Source organism: Bos grunniens, chromosome 5, assembly GCF_055505025.1.
Source record: "Bos grunniens cultivar Pamir isolate PY7600 chromosome 5, Bosgru_T2T1.0, whole genome shotgun sequence".
NCBI lineage: Eukaryota > Metazoa > Chordata > Mammalia > Artiodactyla > Bovidae > Bos > Bos grunniens.
Genome location: NC_141169.1, coordinates 12,098,941 through 12,122,886, shown reverse-complemented (window position 1 = coordinate 12,122,886; position 23,946 = coordinate 12,098,941). Strand labels below are relative to the sequence as shown.

The window sequence follows — 23,946 nt, the reverse complement described above, 5'->3', positions numbered from 1 at the left end:
ATTATTTTCCAATGATTTCTCATCCAAAGAATAGCAGTGATCACTGATCTCAACTTCATGCAGTTTATTTGTGCTGCCAATTGATTCAAAGAAATAACTGGATTAGTATCAGTGATACCAATGATCCAAGTAGGTAGGTAATCATGAATAAGTCTGAGTCAAGTTCTGCAAGATTTATATTTAATAGGAGGCATCAAAAAGTAGATATCAAAATTGAACCAGTGCCTGCTTAGTTTCTTTAGGTACTTGAGCCAGAAAACCCAGGAATTAGTGTTACTATATGCATCTGTAAGAATGGAGTTATATCAGAACTCTCAGCATAAAATTCCATGATTCTACAATTCTAAAGCAAGGCTCCCTGAATTGGAGTAGCAGCAAAAATTAAAATCTTTTCTTTCTAAATAATAAAACAACTACTGAATGCATTTAGAATGTTTCTTTTAATATTTTCCCTCACAGTAGTCTAAAGAGTAACGTAAGATAATTTTTCCCCATGAAATGTTATTTTTTCCTTAAAAAGGAGAAAATGTTACTTCATAAGGCATCACTATTCTAATTTATGTTTTCAGTGCCCTTATGTTGCTCTTCGATTTGATGTTACATAGTACTGAATGATGCAAAATAAAATTATCTGAAACCTGTCTTCTCTTATCATATTTTGACTTCAAAAAATAACAATTTTTGCTCTGCTACAACACTAAGATTCCTTAGTTATAAATTTAAATCCCTGTGACTATTTGTCAAATTGCTATATATTGTAATAATCTCATATAAATGCATAGATAAAGGCTGATTAATGTAGCCTCACAAAAAATTTATCTCGGTAGAATTGATACTCATATATTTGTGTGGAAGCACAAGAGTCAGCAACTATGTGTTTAAATAACTTTCATATTCTTCAGTTTGCTCTTTTAGACAGGTTAAAAGAAAAATGTGTAGGATAAACACAAGATACATGAAACCTCTATAATAAACAATGCTAACTGTGAGAGAATTGGGTACTGACTGTTATGACCATTGATTCCAATTAATTGCATTTTTTTAATGTACACATAACAGAAAGTTTAAACATAACATAGTTACATACTTTTTATTTCCACTGTCACTTTCACAAATAGTATGTGAGAGAAACTGGCTAAGTTTTTACCAAAAGGCTCTTTATTCTTTTTCCAGCCTTAAGGATAGACTGTCTTCCCAGGCTCTCTTGTAATTGAATGCTGCCATGTGAGTTATTCTCACCAGTGGCAAATGGAAAAAGTACGTATCACTTCTGGACCAAGGGTTTTAGAAGTGGTATGCTTATTTCTCCCATTTTTTGGACCATGTAGGTTCAAAACCCAAAGAAATGGTAGATATCAGACAAGGACCCTAAATTATTGTATGGACGAGAGTAGCCCACTGACCAATTCTTACCTTGGAATATTGAAAGAGTAAAAAATAAAGTTCACTTGAGTTTGTGACCCATTATTTATTTGGGATTGTTTTATTGCTCGCTCTAAATTATACAGCATAATAATATTATGTGGTCTTATTGTTTAATGGAAATAAATTCATGTTCTCACAAAACTATAGGTAGGTAAAGTGTATGGTAGAAGTTATTTATATTATCAATCTAAGCCATGTTAAATTTTAAATTCAACAGTAAGCATAATAAGAAAATGCAATTTAATTCTTTCAATAATGCTAGCATTAATATATATAACAATATGAATACTATTCATAATAGTTAATAAAGTGTCATGAACATAGACAAACTATGTTCATAAATGGTAAACTCTATAGCTGAAATGATGTGACACTGAAATTAAAATGTCTATTACAACTGTAAATATTTGCTTTACTTTGCATCAAAATTATATTTGAATTTAAAAGACAACTTACTGCAACTTCCTCAATCTTTGCTACTGTCATAGCCGTACTTAATTACTCATTTTCTTTGGTGCCTGATCTTAGCACACTTTATCTTGACATACAAAACCAAAGTGCTCATTATTATTATTATGCTATTATGTTACTAATATACCATGTGATATTTGGAATATCCAAAGAGATGGAAGGGCTGGCCACCACAGTAAATATGAGAGTAGCTGTATGACATGCTCCCCTTGAAAGAACATATAGACAAAAAAATGGTATTTGAAATAAAATATGTAGAATAAGAATTAATAAGTGTGGTTAGTGACACTGAATGCCTCTATGAATTACTTTTTTTCATTGAAGGTAGGCACTAAAATTAATGAAAGAGGTGGGTTCCACTACTTCTGCCTAAATGTAATTAACTTCTTAGAAGATAAGCATATTTTATCTTAACCATTGTTCCTTGGCTTCCAAACACCAGTAGGAGTAGAAGATAATCTCAGCATAATAATTAGTTTTATATTTGTGTGGGAGACTTTTTGCCTTAAATATATCAGTTGTTTTCTTGTTCTGTAATCATACTGTTCCCAAATTCCTTCAGATTTATTTATTTAGTGTTCTCAGAGTGGGATTCCTGACCGAGCAGTATTCTATTACCTGGGAACTTACTAGAAATGCAAATTCTCTAGCCAAACCACAGATTTGTGGTTGTTGTTCAGTTCAGTTGTGTCAGATTCTTTGCGATCCAATGGACTTACAGCAAGCCAGGATTCCATCTTTCATCACCTCCTAGAGTTTGCTCAAAGTCACGTCCATGGAGTCAATGATACTATCCAGCTCTCACATCCTCTGTTGCCCTCTTCTCCTCCTGTTCTCAATCTTTCCCAGCATCAGGGTCTTTTCCAGTGAGTTGGCTTTTCTGATCCGGTGGCCAAAGTTTTGGAGCTTCAGCTTTAGTATCAGTGCTTCCAGTGAATATTCAGGGTTGATTTCCTTTAGGATTAACTGGTTTGATATGCTTGCTGTCTAAGGGACTCCAACACCACAGTTCAAAAGCATTAATTCTTTGGTGCTCAGCCTTCTTTATGGTCCAACTCTCATATCTATACATGACTACTGGAAAAACCATAGCTTTGACTATAAGAACCTTTGTTGGCAAAGTGATATCTCTGCTTTAAAATATGCTGTCTAGGTTTGTCAGAGCTTTTCTTCTAAGGATTAAGTGGCTTTTAATTTTGTGAGTGAAGTCACAGTCCCCAGTGATTTTGGATCCCAAGAAAATAAAGTCTGTCACTGTTTCCACTCTTTCCCCATCTATTTGCCATGAAGTGATGGGACCGGATGCCACGATCTTCATTTTTGAGTGCTGATTTTTAAGCCAGCTTTTTCGCTCTCCTCTTTCATCTTCATCAAAATGCTTTTTAGTTCCTCTTCACTATCTGCCATTAGGGTGGTATGATCTGCATTTCTGAGGTTATTGATATTTCTTCGAGCAATCTTGATTCCAGCTTGTGATTCATCTAGTCTGGTATTTCCCATGATATACCCTGCATATAAGTTAAATAAGTAAGGGTGACAATATACAGCCTTGACATATTCCTTTCCCAATTTGGAACAAGTCAGTTGTTCCATGTCCAGTTCTAACTGTTGCTTCTTGACCTGAATACAGATTTCTCAGGAGGCAGGTAAGATGGTCTGATATTCCCATCTCTTGAAGAATTTTCCACAGTTTGCTGTGATCCACACAGTCAAAGGCTTTAGTGTAGTCAATGAGGCAGAAGTAGATGTTTTTCTGGAACTCATTTGCTTTTTCTATGATCCAACAGATGTTGGCACTTTGATTATTCATTCCTTTGCCTTTTCTAAATCTAGCATGTACATCTGGAAGTTCTTGGTTCACATACTGTTGAAGCCTAGCTTAAAAGATTTTGAGCATTAGCTTCCTAGCATGTGAAATGAGCTCAATTGTACAGTAGTTAAAATGTTCTTTGGCATCGCTCTTCTTTGGGACTAGACTGAAAACTGACCTTTTCCAGTCCTGTGGCTATTGCTGAATTTTCCAAGTTTGCTGGCATAATGAATGCAGCACTTTAACAGCATCATCTTTTAGGACCTGAAATAACAGCTGGAATTCCATCACTTCCACTAGCTTTGTTTGTAGTAATGCTTCCTAAGGCCCACTTGACTTCACACTCCAGGATGTCTGGTTCTAGGTGAATGATCACACCATCGTGGTTATCTGGGTCATTAAGATCTTTTTTGTATAGTTCTTCTGTATATTCTTTCTACTTTTTTTAAAATCTCTTTTGCTTCACTTAAGTCCTTACTGTTTCTGTCTTTTATTATGCCCATCTTTGCATGAAATATTTCCTTGGTATGTCTAATTTTCTTGATGAGATCTGTAGTCTTTCCCATTCTATTGTTTTCTGTTTCTTTGCATTGATCACTGAGGAAGGCTTTCTTATCTTGCCTTGCAATTCTCTGGAACTCTGCATTTAGTTGGCTATAACTTTCCCTTTCTTCTTTGCCTTTCATTTCTTTTCTCAGCTATTTGTAAGGCCTCCTCAGACAATCACTTTGCCTTCTTGCATTTTTCCCCCCTTGGGGATGGTTTTGGTTACTGCCTCCTATACAATGGTATGAACCTCTGTCCATAGTTCTTCAGGCACTCTGTCTATCAGATCTAACCTCGTGAATCTATTTGTCACTTCCACTGTATAATCATAAGGGATTTGATTTAGGTCATACCTGAATGGCCTAGTGGTTTTCCCTAGTTTCTTTATGTCTGAATTTCACAATAAGGAGCTCATCATGATCTGAGCCACAGTCAGCTCCAGGTCTTGTTTTTGCTGACTCTGTGGAGCTTCTCCATCTTTGGCTACAAAGAATATAATCAATCTGATTTTGATATTGCCCATCTGATGATATCCATATGTAGAGTTCTCTCTTGAGTTGTTGAAAGAGGGTTTTTGCTATGACCAGTACATTCTCTTGGCAAAACTCTGTTAGCCTTTGCCCTGCTTCATTTTGTACTTCAAGACCAACCTTGCCTGTTAATACAAGTATCTCTTCACGTTCTACTTTTGCACTCCAATTCTCTATGATGAAAAGGACATCTTTTTTGGTGTTAGTTCTAGAAGGTCTTATAAGTCTTCATAGAACCAGTCAAATTCAGTTTCATTTGCCTATTTATCCATAGACTTGGATTACTGTGATGCTGAATGGCTTGCCTTGGAAATGAACTGAGATCATTTTGTCATTTTTGAGATTTCAGCCAAGTACTGCATTTCAGACTCTTTTGTTGACTATGAGGGCTACTCCATTTCTTCTAAGGGAGTCTTCCTCAGAGTAGTAGATACAAGGGTCATCTGAATTAAATTTGCCCATTCCTGTCCATTTTGGTTCATTTGATTCCTAAAATGTTGATGTTCACTCTTGCCATCTCCTGTTTGACCACTTCCAGTGCACTTTGGTTCATGAACCTAACATTCCAGGTTCTCATGAAGTATTGTTCTTACACCACCAGACACATCCACAACTGGGGCTGTTTCCACTTTGGCTTAGCCTCTTCATTCTTTCTGGAACTACTTCTGTGTTCTTCCCCAGTAGCATTTTGGGCACATCTGAACCTTTAGGGATGGGGCCCCCAAATCTGTTCTGTAACCATTCCTCTAGAGATTCTCTTGCATGCTAAACTTGACAGCCACTAGATTAGAACTAGTGTACAACTAGTGTAGGGTTGACTATATCACCTAAATGTTATTTACGCCCTTTGCAGTGGTTTTAAGGGTGAGAATGTGAGAACATATAGTTTCTAAGCTGAGGATGACCATAAAGACAATTTATTCTCTGTAAAATAGTCTTTACTATATGCTTCCTGCCATCCATTATCAAAATGTTCTCTTTTGTGCTATCAATTCTGAGTTGGCCTTCAACTCTGTTGTGTCAACTATATGTGGGCATTATATTTAGAATTAATATTTGTACTTCTTATATGAATAGGAATCAGACAAATCAAGACTTTTCTTGGAAATACTATTAATAACAACTTTGTGGCTATACTTGGCAAATGTTGATTACCAAGGAAATTGTAGGGAAGGAAGGAAAAAATTCTTGTACAAAGAGACATGTCAACTGTCTCTAAAAATAAGAACGTTTCTGAGGTATAAAGAACATTTTATATCTTCCAGGGGAATTCCAGAGAATGAAAATTATGAGTACTGATATATGATCAGTATGAAAAATCTGTTATTAAATTAGATCTATCTGAAAATGGGCTGGGGTGCTTTGTGACTTAGTGAGTTTTCCTGTGATTAAGAATATTTAAGTCAACATCACATAGTAGGTTGACTGGGTGATCTAGATCCTTGCTACCCAAAGTGTAGTTTCATCCAGGAGTTGTTACAGATGCAGAATCTCAGGGTCCACCCCAGTCCAAGTGAGTCAGAATCTACAATAGAACAAGATCTATGGGTGATCTATGGGGCTTCCCCAATGGCTCAGTGCTAAAGAATCCGCATACCAATGCAGGAGAAATGGGTTCAATCCCTGGGTTGGAGAAGACCCCCTGGGGGAGGAAATGACAACCATTATACTTGCCTGGGAAATCCCATGCACAGAGGAGCATGGTATGCTATAGTCCATGGGGTCCCAAAAGAGCTGGACATGATTTGGTGACCTAAACAATAGCAATAAATATGCTGTGTTTGAGAAACAGTGCTCCAGTTGACATCTAATGAATCCTTACATTAAGATTATACTTAATTCTAATACTTATACTTAATTCTAATACTTAATTCTCTTATACTTAATTCTAATAAGATTGTGTTGTGATACAGAATTTGAGTAACAGTCTAGAAGAGAAGGGGGTAAATATGTGAGCTTGAGCTCACATTCTACTATGAGGTCATCAACTTAATTAAAGGGCAACCCACTCCAGTGTTCTTGCCTGGAGAATCCCAGGGATGGGGGATCCTGGTGAGCTGCCGTCTATGGGGTCGCACAGAGTCGGCCACGACTGAAGCAACTTAGCAGCAGCAGCCTAACATAAAATAGTATGTTTCTTGAATACTGTACTTAATGTAAGTGAGCAGTTATTTGAATAGTATTTCTATAGTTAGCTTTGGACTATTTGCCTAACACAAAAGTGAAACATATCTTTTGGATTTATTGCACTACATCATAAAAGTATTTGTACTAACTTCCAAATTATACACAATGTTGAACCCTTCTCCCAATTTTCTTTTGCATGTCCTCTTCTTTATACTAAAACTAGGATATCTTAATTTCCCTTACTGAAACCTTTCCTTTTTGTTTAGAGCAGGTACCAGTTTTGTCTTCTGCATCCTCTCTATCCCTGATGGGTCTGTATGAATGGACAGAAGAGGCAGAAAGAAAGGAAAATATGTTACGGGTTGTTCAGGTATGAGACAACTGGAAAAGATCCAGGGAGCAGACCGCTCAAAGCTAAAATTTACTCTGGCAGGGAGTACTTAACACACAATTCTCATCTCCAAAGCTATGAATGGAAAAGAGCTGGAGAGGTAATGAGAAGTGACAGATGCCGCCACACCCTAGATTGACTCAGGTCTCTACTACCGCAACTACCATGCCCTTGGTCTTGAGAGAAGGAAGCCGGTTAAAGAAATGACAAGCACGGAAGGCCAGAGAGCCAGAAGGTGCTAAAGCCTGTTCTGTCCCTACCAGTACGGGCAACACACGTCTTCTTGTAGAGACCATTGTGCGTGAAGCCAGGGCAAGGAGGAACGCACCCGCCTTGTCACACCTGCCCAGCCCCAGCCCTTGCCTTTGCCGGGGGCACTGGGACCAGCGCACGCCTCAGCAGCTTTGAGGGAGTCGTGTGTATCCGCGAGTGCGTGTACGTGAGGAGGAGAGCAAAGACGTGATTACTTCAGAATTTATTTAAGGGCCGGTGGAAACCACTGCACCAGCTTCCAGGGGAAGCCCTTGTTTCAGAGGAAGAGGAGGTGGCGGCTGCCAAGGAGGAGGAAGGGGGTGGAGGTGGGGGAGACAGACGGAGGAGGAGGAGCGGCAGCAGCAACCGCACAGGCAAGTAAGAAGATGCTGTAGCATCCGCACCGGCGCCCAGCAGGTTGGTTCTCCCGGCCAACCGATGCCAGCAAAGAGGCTGGGAGGCGAAGCTGGGTGTGGGGGTTCTGACTGCTTGCCCTTTTGGAGAAGCAGCAGCTCTTTTAAGTGAAATAAGACACCTTTAGCTTGGAAATAGGCAGAGGGCCAGGAGGGGATCTGCCCTGCTTCTCGCATCCTTGCGGACTCGCTTCCCTTTAGCTTTTCAACTCCTGGAGGTAGACATAAACTCCAGAGGGGCTCCGGGTCGGGGGCTGGTTGGAGAAATTCCCTTCCAGGTTCTCCTCACACCTCTTCCCAAAGCTCACGTTTGCGGGTGACACCCTCCAGGTGGCCCGGTGGCGGAGTAGCGCCGCTTGGTTAAGTTTCTACAAGTCAAACCCAGTCCCCACATGCCGACTCCCCGCCCCGGGTCTCCAGCTGCACGCGAGGAGCTGCGGCTGCTCTGGCAAACGGGTCGCTGCTGCTTTAAGAGCCGCCTCCCCCTCTCCTCCCTTTGACAATGGTCTGAACCGAGCTCTGCTTCCCAAAGCAAAATTTGTAATATGCCATTTTTCCGATGGACGCTTCTCCTTTTGGCTGCTGACGGAGCCGCGGGAAGATGCCGAGCTGCTGCCACGCCAGCCTGCCGGGGCACGTTCCGGGAGAACGCCGGGGCACCCGAGTGTCTAAGCTGTTTTTCTCCTCCCGTTGCTAGGGAAATGGTCCAGGAGTGCCGGCTGTGAGCCTCCCCTCTCGTCAAGCCTGAGACTGCGGTTGTCATTGCTCAATTGAAGAAGCGGGACCCGAAATTACAAGACATTAGGTACAGAGACTGTGTTTGAGTTACCTGGTTTCCCATCTGCTTTATTTTTTTACCCCTTCCCCCTCCCCAGCCCTGGCCCCACCCCGCCCCCAGGGAAGATGAGATGCAAATTCCCTCCTTGTCAATTAGTGTTCCTTACCTTTTGCTTTCCACCCCCACCCTCTGCCTTCTCCTATTTCCTCTACCTTGGCTGTCTCTTGTGGGGCAGGATGGACAATTTTGGTGTGCAGATCATGAAGTCAACTTCTTCAGGGTGGTGGGGGGGTGTGGCTGAGAGAGAACTGTCCAGCCAGCCTTATGGGGGTGAGCTGGCTCTTTGGCCAGCTGTAAATGCACTAGGGTGAAGATAGTGCAAAATGCTGGCATTAAAAATATAATAATATTTCCCGAGGACAGGGGACTTCAAAGAGTTAAATAGGAGGAGGAATATTCATGTAGTGTAATCAGACAATGGCTAAGATTTCTTTCACCGAATTATTCCTTGTGGATTAAGTGAGGCGGAGATAGGTAGGTTCTAAAGACTAAATCTTTGCAGAAGAAACTGACTACAGAGAATAATTAGATTTTTGTCTCCAGTAGGCTCTAAATCCTAATTATCTGTTTGAATAAAGTGAGTCATTGACAGAAAAAAAAAAAAGCTTTTGTAGTACTGTCATATCTGGATACATACTGTTGGAATAGCATATATTGCTAAGAAACACTCTGGATCTTGAAAGCCCTTGGGTAATGACTCCAGTGGGCATTCAAAAGTTTTATTTTGAAATCAGAGATTTAGAAGACAGTCAAGGTTATGTGCTAAGAATAAGGGAGTTGGTTTTCCTGGTATAAAATTCTTCAAGCTAAATTTCAGCACTGAGATAATTAAAACAGCTATTTTTCTTTTTTTTTTAACAAAAAAAAATAAACAATGTCTCTAACTAGCCCTTGAAACCTTCAGTAATTAAATGACCAGGGCATCAACACCTAGGAAGAGTATAACATAATTCATGTACCAGTTGATTTTGGGAAGGGAATGATGAAAAGGCAAATATCAAAGCAAATTGTTAGTATGCTCTCTCTAGTTTATTAGGAATTATGTCATACAATGAAGTTTTCAATATTGAAAATGATTCTAAAAGTTAAAAGTGGCAATATGAGGATGAAATAGAAGATAAGTTGAATGATCATAGCCTTCTGTACTATGCAAGTTACACTGAATACAGATTTTCAATTGCTTTTAACACCTAAAATGTACACTTAATAAGTTATAGTATATTTCAAAAAATATACAACTGTTTTGTAATTTATATTAGACGTAATATCAGTTTTATTGCAAGAAGCTAAACTAGCTCATGAAAGTTGCCTTGTTTTTTGTAGACAAATGTTTTCCTTCTAATTTTGATGAAAAGACTTTAGATTTACTCATGCGGGTTGACTGTGAGGGAAAAAAAAGCATCTACCATGTGTTCATCTTATTTTCTAAGTAACTTTTGAATTGGATTTGAAAAGTCTAGAGCACCCACTGGAATTAAACCTTTAGGCATAGAAGCAGAATAAATCATAAAGGTAAAATGTTCTTTTTGCAAAGGTTAATGTTGGCCATTTTATAATAGGAATAAATAGTTCTTTATAATTTTACTATGTGTTTTCAGTCAGGTATCCTATTGGAACTATGGGCTTGTTTTTTAAAAATGCCTACATTATTATTCCTACTTTACAGAAAAGAAAACTGAAGTTTGGAGACATGGAGTGAACTGCTCTGGCTCACATGCCTTGGGAATTGAATTGAATCAAGTTCTTTTGAGTGTAAATTTAATGGACTTTCTAAATCCCTTAGCTGCTTCTCATCATAGCATCTTCCAACTATGTCAAAGACCAACTTTTATATTTATTGATCAAAGAGCCTAAAGTTTCTGAATGTCTAATGTCTCCTGATGACGATGGTTGTCAGAACTAGAGTAGCGTATTCAGAAGAAAGCTGTAGCTGAGGTAATTGCTGCAGTTAAGTTTTTCCTCATAATTTAAAGTTATTATGAGTGACTTAGAGTAGAGGTTGGCTCAGAGCTTTCTTTCAGGAAGGACACATTTAGAACACAACTTTGAAAATGTCCAACCAACCTTAAACTGAAACCCTGTAAGTGTTTCGGCACTGATTGTCACTGTACAACCATTTCCTCGCCCAGGATTTTGTTTTAACCTTAAATGTCAGTAGAAACACATTGGCTCTTTATAATGAGTCCTCAGAATGACACAGCTGTTCAGTGTTGTGGATTTTATGCATGGCATGTGAACCAACTGCTTTAAATATTCAAATATATTAGAGCTTTTTTTGGTTTGTTTTCCAATTTCGTTTTAATTAATGTAAAGAAATTTATAACAGAAAAGAGTCTCACTTTTCCCACCTTTGTGCTATTGTTCGAATGAAATTCAGGTTGAGAAAAATAAAAAATAATTTATTTGCAACCATTAAGTGGTTAACAATATTAGCAAATGCATGAGTGTGATTGAGTGTGTACATGTGTGTTTTTAAATATTCATACGTCCTATTTGAATCACTTACTTTAGTTTAGGGTGAAAAAGAAATTGAACAAGTCAAGTTCTTGCCTTCAGGGAGCCCAGTGTTTTGAATGATGAGCAGTAATTCAAAGCATTACTTTGAATTGTTCTAAAATTTACCCCTGCCTTAATCCTTCTGTATAGGCTGTCAGTGACAGAATACTTCCTTTTATCTTTTTAAAAGTATCTCCTAGTTTTCAGTGGGCCTTGACCAAATAATGCACAGATAATTGAATTTCTCTATTTAATAACTCAATTTATATGAAGAATTACATAAAAAGTAATTAACTATTGAACTGTTAAATCTTGACATTTTATTTGAAAATATCACCAGAAATATTTTCCCCAAGGACAGGAATATGTAGACAGAAAAATAAATTGACCTTGTATTATAAAACCAAAGAATGCTGCAGGATCAACAGCCAAACCAGCCTTTCTCCACATCAGACTTTTGCAAAACCAAGCCCTCTAATTAATAGCTTCTGGCTTCAGTGCAACTGAAACTGAGATGGATTTGATGTTTTCTTAAACATAAGAAAGAAAAGAAAAGAGTAAATGAGATAATTTCTGATTTTTAAAATGCTACACAACAGGTCAATGTTACATCTTAATGTCTGTGTTTTCAATTTTAAGTAAATTAATTTAAAAATATTCTGAAGAGTTCAATTATTTTATGACTAGCTGCTACTGATTAGCAGTTAGGATGTAAACTTTCTACATTAGCTAATGTAATTTATGGCATCTGTTTTGTGGAATATTTGAAAGAGTGTTAGTTTGTATGGTTTGGATGGAAAGCAGACAAAGTAATTTGCAGGAAACAAAAGAATAAGAATAATTAGTAGCATAATAATCTAAACAAATTTATGCATTTCAGTCTATATCCTAAAGCATGTGTCTAATTCAGTCAGCATTACTTATCTACTCTGTGTAGAATATTGTAGGAATTCAGGAAGAGAGCTTGTAATAATAAAATGGGAGTTGTAAAGTCAAGAAGCTTTAAAATAGTTGTATGAAAAAAACTTGATAAAATTAAAAAGTAAAAGCTGATTTTTACATAAATGAATACCCAATTATTTTCAGATCTTCTAAATGAAAGAATGAACATCAATTCATTCATTTATTTAAGTAACACAAACATCATTTGCTTCCTACCTGTTAAATGTCAGCCACTATGCTTGCTTTTAACAATGTAATAACAAATAAGGGTAAGATGGAGGTATTAGCTATAAGTGATTTGTAAATTTGAATGGGAAGAAAGGTGATCAATTAATAAGTGTTGTGTGACATCTTATTATAAATTGAATGAGGTGGGGTAAATCATTTAAAAAAAAACAAATTTTGAGAAGTAAATGAAATCAAGCTGTGTTTTTGTAGGTAGGAGATATGTAGATTGTCATGCAAAGAGACAGCATGTTTGAGGAAGTCAGTGAATCATATTTCACTGATGTCAGATTTTTAGTATGGTAGGATTTGGGGCATTGAGGAGAGGAGAAAGGCTGATGAGCTGCAAAGAGTTGGGTGAGCTGAGAGTCAAGTGGGTTTATTGGAAATCTTGTTTTACTAAGATTTCTCTCCCCTTTAATTTCTTTAAGCAATGATGTGTGAAGTGATGCCCACGATTAATGAGGACACCCCAATGAGCCAAAGGGGTTCCCAAAGCAGTGGCTCGGACTCAGACTCCCATTTTGAGCAGCTGATGGTGAATATGCTGGATGAAAGGGATCGTCTTCTAGACACCCTTCGGGAAACCCAAGAAAGCCTCTCACTTGCCCAGCAAAGACTGCAGGATGTCATCTATGACAGAGATTCGCTCCAGAGACAGCTCAATTCAGCCCTGCCACAGGTATGCCTCCTGGGAGCTTCTGTCCTTCGTACTGCAGCTGAAAATGTGATAAGATATAATATGCTTTGCTTTATTTCCATTCTGATAATTATTTTTTCCCTTAGTAGAGATGATATGCAAATTTTGGTGAGAAAAATTTAAGAATAGATCATTAGTTCACATGCAACTTTGCCTCAAACAAAACAGTGGCACTTTGGTGGTGGGAGATTTGAAGCATGAGTCCCTATCTGGTGTTTCTCTTGAAATTTTATCTGTTTTTTGGTGGAGGTAGAAGATCACCTGTTGATCAGCTTTTAATTACCAGAGTGTGAGAATAGATAGTTTTCTCTTTCTTGCTTTTTAAATACTTTTATGATATTTGGGCTTCCCTAGCTCAGCTGGTAAAAAAAAAAAAAAAAAAAAATCCACCTGCAATTCAGGAGACCCTGGTTTGATTCCTGGGTTGGGAAGATCCCTGGAGAAGGGATAGGCTATCCACTCCAATATTCTTGGGCTTCCCTGGTGGCTCTGATCGTGGGAGACCTGGGTTTGATCCCTGGTTGGGAAGATTCCCTTGGAGGTGGTCATGGCAACCTACTCTAGTATTCTTGCCTGGAGAAGCCCCATGGACAGAGGAGCCTGGGGGCTACAGTCCATGGGGTCACAAAGAGTTGGACACAACTGAGCGACTTAGCACAGATGACATTTGGAAAGATGTATTTTACATTTTCAGTTTCGTGGTCTGTCTTTGGATATGATAGTGCTTGGAAGTCTGTTTTCCAATAGTTTTTGTCTTTCTTTAGAGAAGGTTAATACTGCTTAAAAGTATTGAATTTATTGATGTATTACCCTCCCTTCGAAAAAACATTTCAACCAGTTTCTTTAAAAAATAAAAGTATTTTGGAAATAGGAGAATAGACAAAAGTTCAGCTTTATTCTCACAAACTTAAAACTGTTAGATTTTAACAATTTTATTTATAAGTAAATATTTAGAAAATAATTATTTTATGTAATAACATGTTATATGCATTATTTATATGTATTGTAATAATATTATTATATGTAATAATATAAAATAACTTATTTTTACTATATTATTGTCATATACTTATTTTACAGAAAAAGATATTTTAAGGATTTTCAGCTAATTTATGTACAAATTTAATAATTAGTCAGTTCTCTTACTTAAGAATTGCATATTTTAGGTATGAGAAGCATCATAGAATATGAACTAAGTTTTTAATAATCACCCCTCAATAAATGATATTTTTCTTTTAAAACACGTTTGATTCGCCCTTCACTTAAAAGACAGTACAGCAAATGCTGAAGAGTTGATCTTTCTCCATAAATTTATATCTTGTAGGTAATATCTTTTCATAAATACTGAAAATTACATAATCAATGTTGATAAAATTCTAAACCAGCCATACAATAAATGTGTAGTATGATGTTGAGATATTTATGACTTTCAGAATAAAAAGGATCACCTAGATTGCTCTGTCACATTCCCATTAGGTAATTCCATAATTCCTGTCCCAGTTCTTTTCATTTTCAGTCTGCTTTGTGTTGAAATGCAATAATACTTCCAATAACTCTAACCTGTTGACTTACACTAACTTGTTTGCACAGAATGCATTGTATTGGTTCATTTCAAAGGACAACTGTCATACCTTCACCAAAAATTATATTTTTCAAACTAGACATTTCAGTGCTTACAACTGTTCTTCATACAGTCATTTCTAGAATGATTATCATCATGCTTACTCACCTCTAAAATTATCTGAGTTGGTTAATGCTGTTGTTAAAATATGGTCTTATAACCAATCACACTATTCATTACCTTCTGTGATGAGCATAGAATAGGGCAATCATTTCTCTTTCTGGATAGAGTGTTTCATTAAGAATCCTAGAATTGTATTATATTATAATTTGGGGGGCAAGTTCAACATAATTTTATTATGTATTAGAATGGCAAAAAACTGAAGTTTATAACTGAGTTGCAAAAATGCCATGTGTTTTTCCCACACTCTGTAAGTGTAGGACTATACAGGTACCCCTCCTAAAGTTATCTTTTTATATTTTATTTAAGCTTGATGCTATCAATTTGTGATCCTAACACTATTAAGATGATTCTAAGAATAATTTGGGTCTTACATTTTTTTTCTCTATCATGGTGATATGATAGAGACACGGGTGAATCTTTTATAAAGATGTTGTAAAAATAAAATATTAATGCTAGAACAAGGTATTCAGGAGGGAAAGGAGAAAACTGAAAATGTTTCGTATATAACTATATTGTGTAGATAAACCTCTTTTGAATGGTATAGGAATGAAAATATTTTAATTATAGCATTCAGTTATGTTGAAAATCTGTATAATATCATCAAAATTTGAAAGTGAAAGTCACTCAGTTGTGTCTGACTTTTTGCTAATGGGATTCTCCAGGCCAGAATACAGGAGTGGGTAGCCATTCCCTTCTCCAGGGGATCTTCCCAATCCAGGGATCGGACCCAGGTCTCCCACATTACAGGTGGATTCTTTACTGTCTGAGCCACACCTAAATTTAAAATTTTTGCTTTTAAAAAAAATAATAAATAAATAAATAAATAAAAATAAAATTTTTGACTTTTAATTATACTGGTACACAATATCTTATTCAAACCCATTGTGTTTGAAAGTTCAGAATTTTCCTTATTATGCATGTATTGTACAACTTAAACTATGATCTCCTCTAGCCAGATTCTAGGAAACACTATATAATTATACACTTCATATTTCTGAAGAAATATGAGAAATTCCTACTGTGTGAAAAATATTAAGACTATAAATGGCCTCATACTTACAAATAAATGTCAGTTTTCAGAGTGTTTGAGTTTTGGAATTATAGATTAGGGATTAGGAGCCTGTACATTTAATGGGTATAGTTCTAGTCTCTTTTATAAACACTTTGACACAGTTTTCAATATTTATTTGTATTTTACTATTAGAAATATTTAGTACCCTTAGCAACCCACAGGTCATTAAAGATAGTGATGGTCCTGTCATTTGTTAAAGCAAATATTTAATAACCTAATCTACAACTTCAGGGATTTAAGTTTTCTGCAAGTAACAGAGGAATACAAAATTCTTCAATTTGCATCCTTGAACCTTTTAAACTATTTTGTAAGCAATGTACCTGAACTGTTTGGTGGCACTACATCTGACATTCGCTTGGGAGAAGAAAATGACTCCCACAAATGTGAGTTTTTCAGTTCAGTTCAGTCACTCAGTCATGTCTGACTCTTTGCGACTGCATGGACTGCAGCACGCCAGGCCTCCCTGTCCACCACCAACTCCCAGAGTTTACTCAAACTCCTGTCCGTTAAGTCAGTGATGCCATCCAATCATCTCATCCTCTGTCGTCCCCTTCCCCTCCTGCCCTCAATCTTTCCCAGCATCAGGGTCTTTTCAAATGAGTCAGCTCTTCACATCAGGTGGCCAAAGTACTGGAGTTTCAGCTTCAACATCAGTCCTTCCAATGAACACCCAGGACTGACTCCTTTAGAATGGACTGGTTGGATCTCCTTGCAGTCCAAGGGACTCTCAAGAGTCTTCTCCAACACCACAGTTCAAAAGCATCAATTCTTTGGCGCTCAGCTTTCTTTATAGTCCAACTCTCACATCCATACATGACCACTGGAAAAACCATAGCTTTGACTAGACAGACCTTTGTTGAAAAAGTGTCTCTGCTTTTGAATATGCTCTCTAGGATGGTCATAACTTTTCTTCGCATCTTTTAATTTCATGGCTGCAGTCACCATCTGCAGTGATTTTGGAGCCCCAAAAAATAAAAGTCTGACACTGTTTCCATATTTTTTTGCCACAAAGTGATGAGACCAGATGTCATAATCTTAGTTTTCTAAATGTTGAGTTTTAAGCCACCCTTTTCACTCTCCTCTTTTGCTTTCATCAAGAGGCTCTTTAGTTCTTCTTCGCTTTCTGCCATAAGGGTGGTGTCATCTGTATAGCTGAAGTTATTGACATTTCTCCTAGCAATCTTGATTCCAGCTTGTGCTTCATCCAGTCAGCATTTCTCATGATGTACTCTGCATATAAATTAAATAATTAGGGTGACAATAAACAGCCTTGACATACTCCTTTCCCGATCTGGAACCAGTCTGTTGTTCCATGTCCAGTTCTAACTGTTACTTCCTAACCTGCATAAAGATTTCTCAGGAGGCAGGTCAGGCGGTCTGGTATTCCCATCTCTTTAAGAATTTTCCAAAGTTTATTATGATCCACACAGTCAAAGGCTTTGCCATAGTCAACAAAGCAGAAATAGATGTTTTTCTGGAACTCTCTCACTTTTTTGATGATCCAATGAATGTTGGCAATTTGATCTCTGGTTACCTCTGCCTTTTCTAAATCCAGCTTGAATATATGGAAGTTCATAGTTCACATACTGTCGAAGCCTGGCTTGGAGAATTTTGAGCATTACTTTGTTAGTGTGTGCTGCTGCTGCTAAGTCGCTTCAGTCGTGTCCAACTCTGTGCGACCCCATAGACAGCAGTCCACCAGGCTCTGCCGTCCCTGGGATTCTCCAGGCAAGAACACTGGAGTGGGTTGCCATTTCCTCCTCCAATGCATGAAAGTGAAAAGTGAAAGTGAAGTCGCTCAGTCGTGTCCAACTCTTTGAGACCTCATGGACTGCAGCCTACCAGACTCCTCCATCCATGGGATTTTCCAGGCAAGATTACTGGAGTGGGTTGCCATTGCCTTCTCCATGCCAGTGTGTGAGATGAGTGCAATTGTGTGGTAGTTTGAGCATTCTTTGGCATTGCCTTTCTTTGGAATTGGAATGAAAGCTGACCTTTTCCAGTCCTGTGGCCACTGCTGAGTTTTCCAAATTTGCTGACATATTGAGTGGAGCACTTTCACAGCTTCATCTTTTAGGATTTGAAATAGCTCAACTGGAATTCCATCACCTCCACTAGCTTTGTTCATAGTGATGCTTTCTAAGGTCCGCTTGACTTCACATTCCACGAGGTCTGGCTCTAGGTGAGTGATCACACCATCATGATTATCTGGGTCGTGAATTTCTTTTTTGTGCAGTTCTGTGTGTTCTTGCCACCTCTTCCTAATCTCTTCAGCTTCTGTTAGGTCCATAGCATTTCTGTCCTTTATTGTGCCCATCTTTGCATGAAATGTTCTCTTGGTATTGTGAGTTTTTAGGCAGAAATAAAGTATGTAAAATAAAAACTACAATAACGTAAAAGTGAAATTTGTTTTAGGAAATGGATAGAATTTCAAAGCTGAGTCAAATTTCATGACATATTATGTTTTCAATCGCCTATACAATATTTTTTAGTTGATGATTTCATGCTTTGAATTAGTCATTTTCTCTCCTATCATTTTTTAGGAACAAATGCAGTGGTGATTTTTACACTCCTAACCATGAAAATATTTTGTAGTCATATTGTTTTCTTTTTCATTATGTAATTAAAGATAACCGTGTTTAACAAGAATTGATAATTCCACATCATTCCACATTTTAGGCCTGATGTTTCTAAGCAACACACTAATGTCTAATACACAGATCCATTTTAATGAGCCATAGAATCTGAGATTCAAGATGCTCAAACTCAGTTATCACCTGCTGCTGCTAAGTCGCTTCAGTCGTGTCCGACTCTGTGCGCCCCATGGACTGCAGCCTACCAGGCTCCCCCGTCCCTGGGATTCTCCAGGCAAGAATACTGGAGTGGGTTGCCATTTCCTTCTCCAATGCATGAAAGTGGAAAGTGAAAGTGAAGTCGTTCAGTCGTATCTGACTCTTAGCGACCCCATGGACTGCAGCCTACCAGGCTCCTCCATCCATGGGATTTTCCAGGCAACAGTAATGGAGTGGGGTGCCATTGCCTTCTCCTATCATCTGCCTTTCACTCAACCAAAGATTCTCTAACTCTTCACCCAGACACTTGATAGTCCTCATAGCTGACTGCCCAAGAATAGCCCAAGAATACTGGACTGGGTAGTCTATCCCTTCTCCAGTGGATCTTCCTGACCTAGAAGTCAGACCAGGGTCTCCTGCATGGCAGGTGGATTCTTTACCAACTGAGGTATCAGGGAAGCCCCTTTCCAGCATCGTATTTAGCATATACTGAGGGTCTTCTGTGTATTACTGAATGATTACATATGTTTGTAAAGGGGATAGAAAAAAAAAAAAAAAAGAAACATAGTTTTTTTTTTCCCCAGAGAACTTAGGAAATAGGTATAACATTAAAAGATCAAAATTAATATAGTACCCGAAGATTACAGAGGTACTAAAAGTATTTGTACCACAACACTGATATGTAATAAACTACATAAAGTTTCATGTGGAAGATGATATTAGAGATATTTTTAAGAGAAGGTTAGAAGGGACTAGAGGATATTTTGTATCAGACAGTACAGTTATGCAGGGATGATCCTGCTGAAGGATATGTGGGGACTGGAGCTCTGCTCCAGGCTAGGTGAGGTGTTCCTAATTCCCATAAAGGAACCAGCTGGGCTAGCAGTATCCCTGATTAAAAAGAGAAGAGTAAATAGGGATTAAATAAGGAGAGTGACTCGGAGAAGGCAATGGCACCCCACTCCAGTACTCTTGCCTGGAAAATCCCATGGATTTTCCATGGGGTCGCTAGGAGTTGGACACGACTGAGCGACTTCACTTTATTTTTTCACTTTCATGCATTGGAGAAGGAAATGGCAACCACTCCAGTGTTCTTGCCTGGAGAATCCCAGGGATGGGGGAGCCTGGTGGGCTGCCGTCGATGGGGTTGCACAGAGTCGGACACGACTGAAGTGACTTAGCAGCAGCAGTAGCAGCAAGGAGAGTGACTGAGAAGTTTGTTGTTGAAGGGCTGTAGGGTAGGAATGCATCTTTTGTATAGTGACAGTGGAGGATTCTAGCCTGTTCATATGTGTGGTGAAAGGTAAGGATGGACATTTGTATACAGAGTAATCAGTAGAAGCTTGAGTGAACTAGTGACATGATAAGGCAATAATGAAGGGATATTGTTCTGCCATTTTGATTCAGAATAGGTTATATAATACTTGTGTATCAGTTATCTATGGCTAAAATAATGCTATGTAACAAACAACATAAAACCTAATTATCATGCAATATAATAGGTTTAAGGAATTCAGCTGACCTTTACTGGGCTTCCCAGGTGCTGCTAATGGTAAAGAATCTGCCTGCCAATGCAGAAGATGTAAGAGACATGGGTTAGACTCATAGGTTGGGAAGATCCCCTGGAGGAGGATGACACCCTACTTCAATATTTTGGCCAGGAGCATCCCATCTACAGAGAAGCCTGGTGGGCTACAGTCCATGGAGTTGCAAAGAGTTGGACAAGACTGAGTGCCTGAGCCTGACCTTGACTTGGATTGGTTAATCTTGGCTGGGCTTACTAGGCCACTTGTTGTCTGAAAGTTGACTCAGTTAACTGTATGTTAACTGGCTATTGTTTGATCTAGGATGGCCTTAGCTGGACCGACTTGGGCCCCTCAACTCTAAGTTTGTATCTGATCCTTCAATAAGATAGTCTTTGCATGTTTTCATGGTGATGGCAAAAGAGTAAGGGCAAAGCAAAAAAAAGCAAATTTACGCTTCTGCTTGGGTCATTTTTTTTTTTTTTTTTTTGGTAATACTCCTTGGCCAAGCCAAGAGACAGAGTGGAAAGCAATATTACATGGCAAAATTCCAAGGATGGATGCAACACAGTTACCATCAGTGTAACTAATCTACCATAAATAGGTGTTAAAAGAGTCATCTGGGTCATTATTATGTTAGAAGAACTTATTGTGATAATGTAATCATTCTGATGAGGTGTGGGAATTTGAAATAGGACTGTGAACCTTGAAACTAAGAAAGACATGTCAATGTAGAGAATACTGGGGAGAGAGAATGGACATAGCCAGAATATGAACTAAATGGCTGTGATTTGGGACTTGTTAGAAGATCTGAATTTGAATTGGAATTCTTCCACTTATTAGCTGAGCTGTCAAGGGTAAGTGACTGACTTCTCTGAAACTCTATTTTTTTAATTGGAAGGAGAGGATGATATCTATCATATGAGTGGTTAAAAGGAGGTGTGTGTATGTGCTTCAGAAACCTTAAACATTATTAAATGTCACCTGGTATTTTTCATAAATTGTGATGTGCCAGTATCTACTCTGATGAGGAATTAAGTTAAAAGAGGCTACTTGTGGAGAAGAGGGAAACATTTATACTTTAACATTAAAAAAAAAAAAATATTTAAGTGAAACTTACAGGAAGTGACAGAAGTCACTCTTATTCCAGAGACGCTGTACCTAGGTATATTTTTGGCTTGCTACTTACTAGCTTAATAACCTTGGTCAAAGTAATTAGTTCAAATAATGATAGAACCTGCCTCATAAGGTCATTATGAGACATAAATGAACTGGAACATGTCAAATGATCAGTTCCGTACCTCACAGATAGTACATGCTCAATAAATGTTAAATGCAGCTATTGATGTTATTATTACCATAGATATTACCATCATTATCCTTAGCCAATCTTAATGGCACAATTTTCCTAGGTAATAATGAACACCAGCACAAATTGAACACACTAAAAACCCTACTCTCCACAATCATTATCAAATTTTGTAAGTTTTTGATTGATCTTATTTTAAAAAAATCTTAACTGCATTTTCTTTAATTGTTTTCCCAATTTCTTCACCTCCTTGATGGCCAGTCTCATGTCTCTTGATTAAGTCAAACAACAGCCTTCCTGTTGTGCTAAGAAGATCACATCTGGATTGAGAGCTCCTTCCTTTTCAGTGAGACTTAATGCCACCACACCACATACAGAAGGGTTTTACCCCTCACTCCTGTCAAAAATAAAGATACTATTATCTTTTGCTATCTCTGATTATGGTTATTCTATCTTAAATGTGTTTCTCTTTCTTCCAGTTATTTTTCCCCCAGCCAAATGAAATGGTATTTACCCTCAGCCTTTATTGCCTGTTATTTATGGCCTTTTATTTGTCTTTATTTATAACTTTTTTGTGTGTGACTGTGCTGTGAGGCATGCAGGATCTTAGTTCCCTGACCAGGGACTGAACCCATGCCCACTGCAGTCGAAAGGTGGAGACCTAACCATCAGACTGCCAGGGAAGTCCCTCTCTTTTCCTTTTTAGCTCTTATAATCAGGCTTCTATCATCACCATTCTCCTGAAAACACACTCCTGTGTGCCACCGATGTGTGCACATTTGGCAAATCCAGTGATCCTCTTTCATTCTTCATGTTCATGGCCTCTTTGTGTCAAAATGTGCTATTAATTATCTCATCTTGAAATTCTCATGTCCTTAATTCTTCATAACCATTCTCCTCATAGGCTACAAGGTGTGGTGTTCTTTAGTACTCACTCTTTTCCTACATATTCTCATATACTTATTTATATCCATACTCATCTTTATTTACCTATGTTCTCCAACCTTAAGCACTACCCTTCTTGTTTAATCCTTCCCTCCAAATCCCCGATCCCCTCCTTTGTATCTCTTCCTTTGACTTTTTTTTTGTCTCCTGTATCTTCAATTTCTCCCTCTCCTTCTCAATTGGCTTTTTGGTAACATATTCAAGTCTATTCCTTACAAGTACAGTGATGGTAAGTACAATAACAACAAAAGGCTTCCTTAACACCGTGTCTCCATTTAGCTACAAATCTCTTTTTTTCTTTATTCCCCAACTTGTCTATTTTCACTGTCTCAGTATCTTCATCTTCTATTCACTTTCTGAGCATCTGCAGTTGGGCTTTTCTTCTAAAACCTTACTAAAAATTATGTTACCAGTTACCAACTGATGAATGTAGGAGGTTTGTTTTATTAAAATTCACTGCAAAATGTGACATTGTGATTAACTCCCTTCTCAAAAAATACCTCCCAAAATAAACGAACAACAAAAATTTCACTCTTAACTTTCATGATACCACATTGTCTTCATTCCTAAATCTTTCAAACTTTTTTCTCCTAATACTTTTTTCTGTGAGCAATTCCTCACTTAGCCACTTTTAAAATACTAAATAATAAATAGAAGATGACTGACAGTAATATCTAACATTTCTGAACACTCCATCTATGCCAGGTAATATTTCATTTAAGCATCCAGATATTAAAATGGGAGGCTGTCTTTCTGTTTGAGGGGAGGCTAAATAAGTGAGGTGCAAGACTTTATTCGCAGGAGGTGCTAAGATATAATCCAACTAATTAATCCAATATTAGCTTAAACTCCATTTTAAGACTCTACAGAAGTTGGTAAAGCTAGAAGAGAGACAGAGCTGTTTTGCATGGCAGCTGGTCTGCTGTGCATAATCTACCACACCACGTATGAAGCATGGGGTGATTTCTGTTCAACTTAGTCAAGTGAGAAGGGCTTCATGAGCAATGTTCAGAGAGCTTGATGTGCTTCCTCCACAAGTTGAAGAATATAGAGGCTGAAGTCTAGAAGCCACAGGTGTGGCCAGAAATGCCCCTTTCTCTACAGCAGGTTGAAGAGTCACCTGTCAGATAAACTGCAACTCCTCCAATATCAACACAAAGGTTAGTTTTTTGAAGAGCAAGAAGTTCCCTCGAAAGGGGATATTACTTAGGGTAATTTCTGTGTAAACCCACAAAGTAGAATGTTAAAACCCCGAGTTTCTAAATGGTAAGCAATGAGAGACAAATTGGGATACTGACTTCAGAGAAGATACTGAGAGCAAGTCAATGAAAACCAAAGAAGAATCTACAGAGGGGTTTTTTGAGGAAGCCACAAATGCACCTCGGAAGAAGGACC

General features: G+C 38.0%; 2 protein-coding genes across 8 annotated transcripts in view; one reads left to right on the top strand and one right to left on the bottom strand.

Annotated features, from left to right (window-relative positions):
• Nucleotides 1-8,130: 8,130 nt before the first annotated feature.
• LOC147371327 (uncharacterized) overlaps nt 8,131-23,946 on the bottom strand; it is a 77,378-nt gene continuing 61,562 nt past the window's right edge. Inside the window, exon 2 of the mRNA XM_086398885.1 lies at nt 8,131-8,730. Within this exon, the coding sequence (XP_086255011.1) occupies nt 8,270-8,728 (459 nt within the window). The 5' untranslated portion in view covers nt 8,729-8,730 and the 3' untranslated portion in view covers nt 8,131-8,269. The remainder of the gene's footprint in view (nt 8,731-23,946) is intronic.
• Nucleotides 8,516-23,946, top strand: part of PPFIA2 (PPFI scaffold protein A2) — a 502,390-nt gene continuing 486,959 nt past the window's right edge. For all 7 annotated transcript variants that reach the window (XM_086398878.1, XM_086398877.1, XM_086398875.1 and 4 more), the window contains exons 1-2: nt 8,516-8,770; nt 12,898-13,148. In XM_086398878.1, the coding sequence (XP_086255004.1) occupies nt 12,900-13,148 (249 nt within the window). In that variant the 5' untranslated portion in view covers nt 8,516-8,770; nt 12,898-12,899. The remainder of the gene's footprint in view (nt 8,771-12,897; nt 13,149-23,946) is intronic.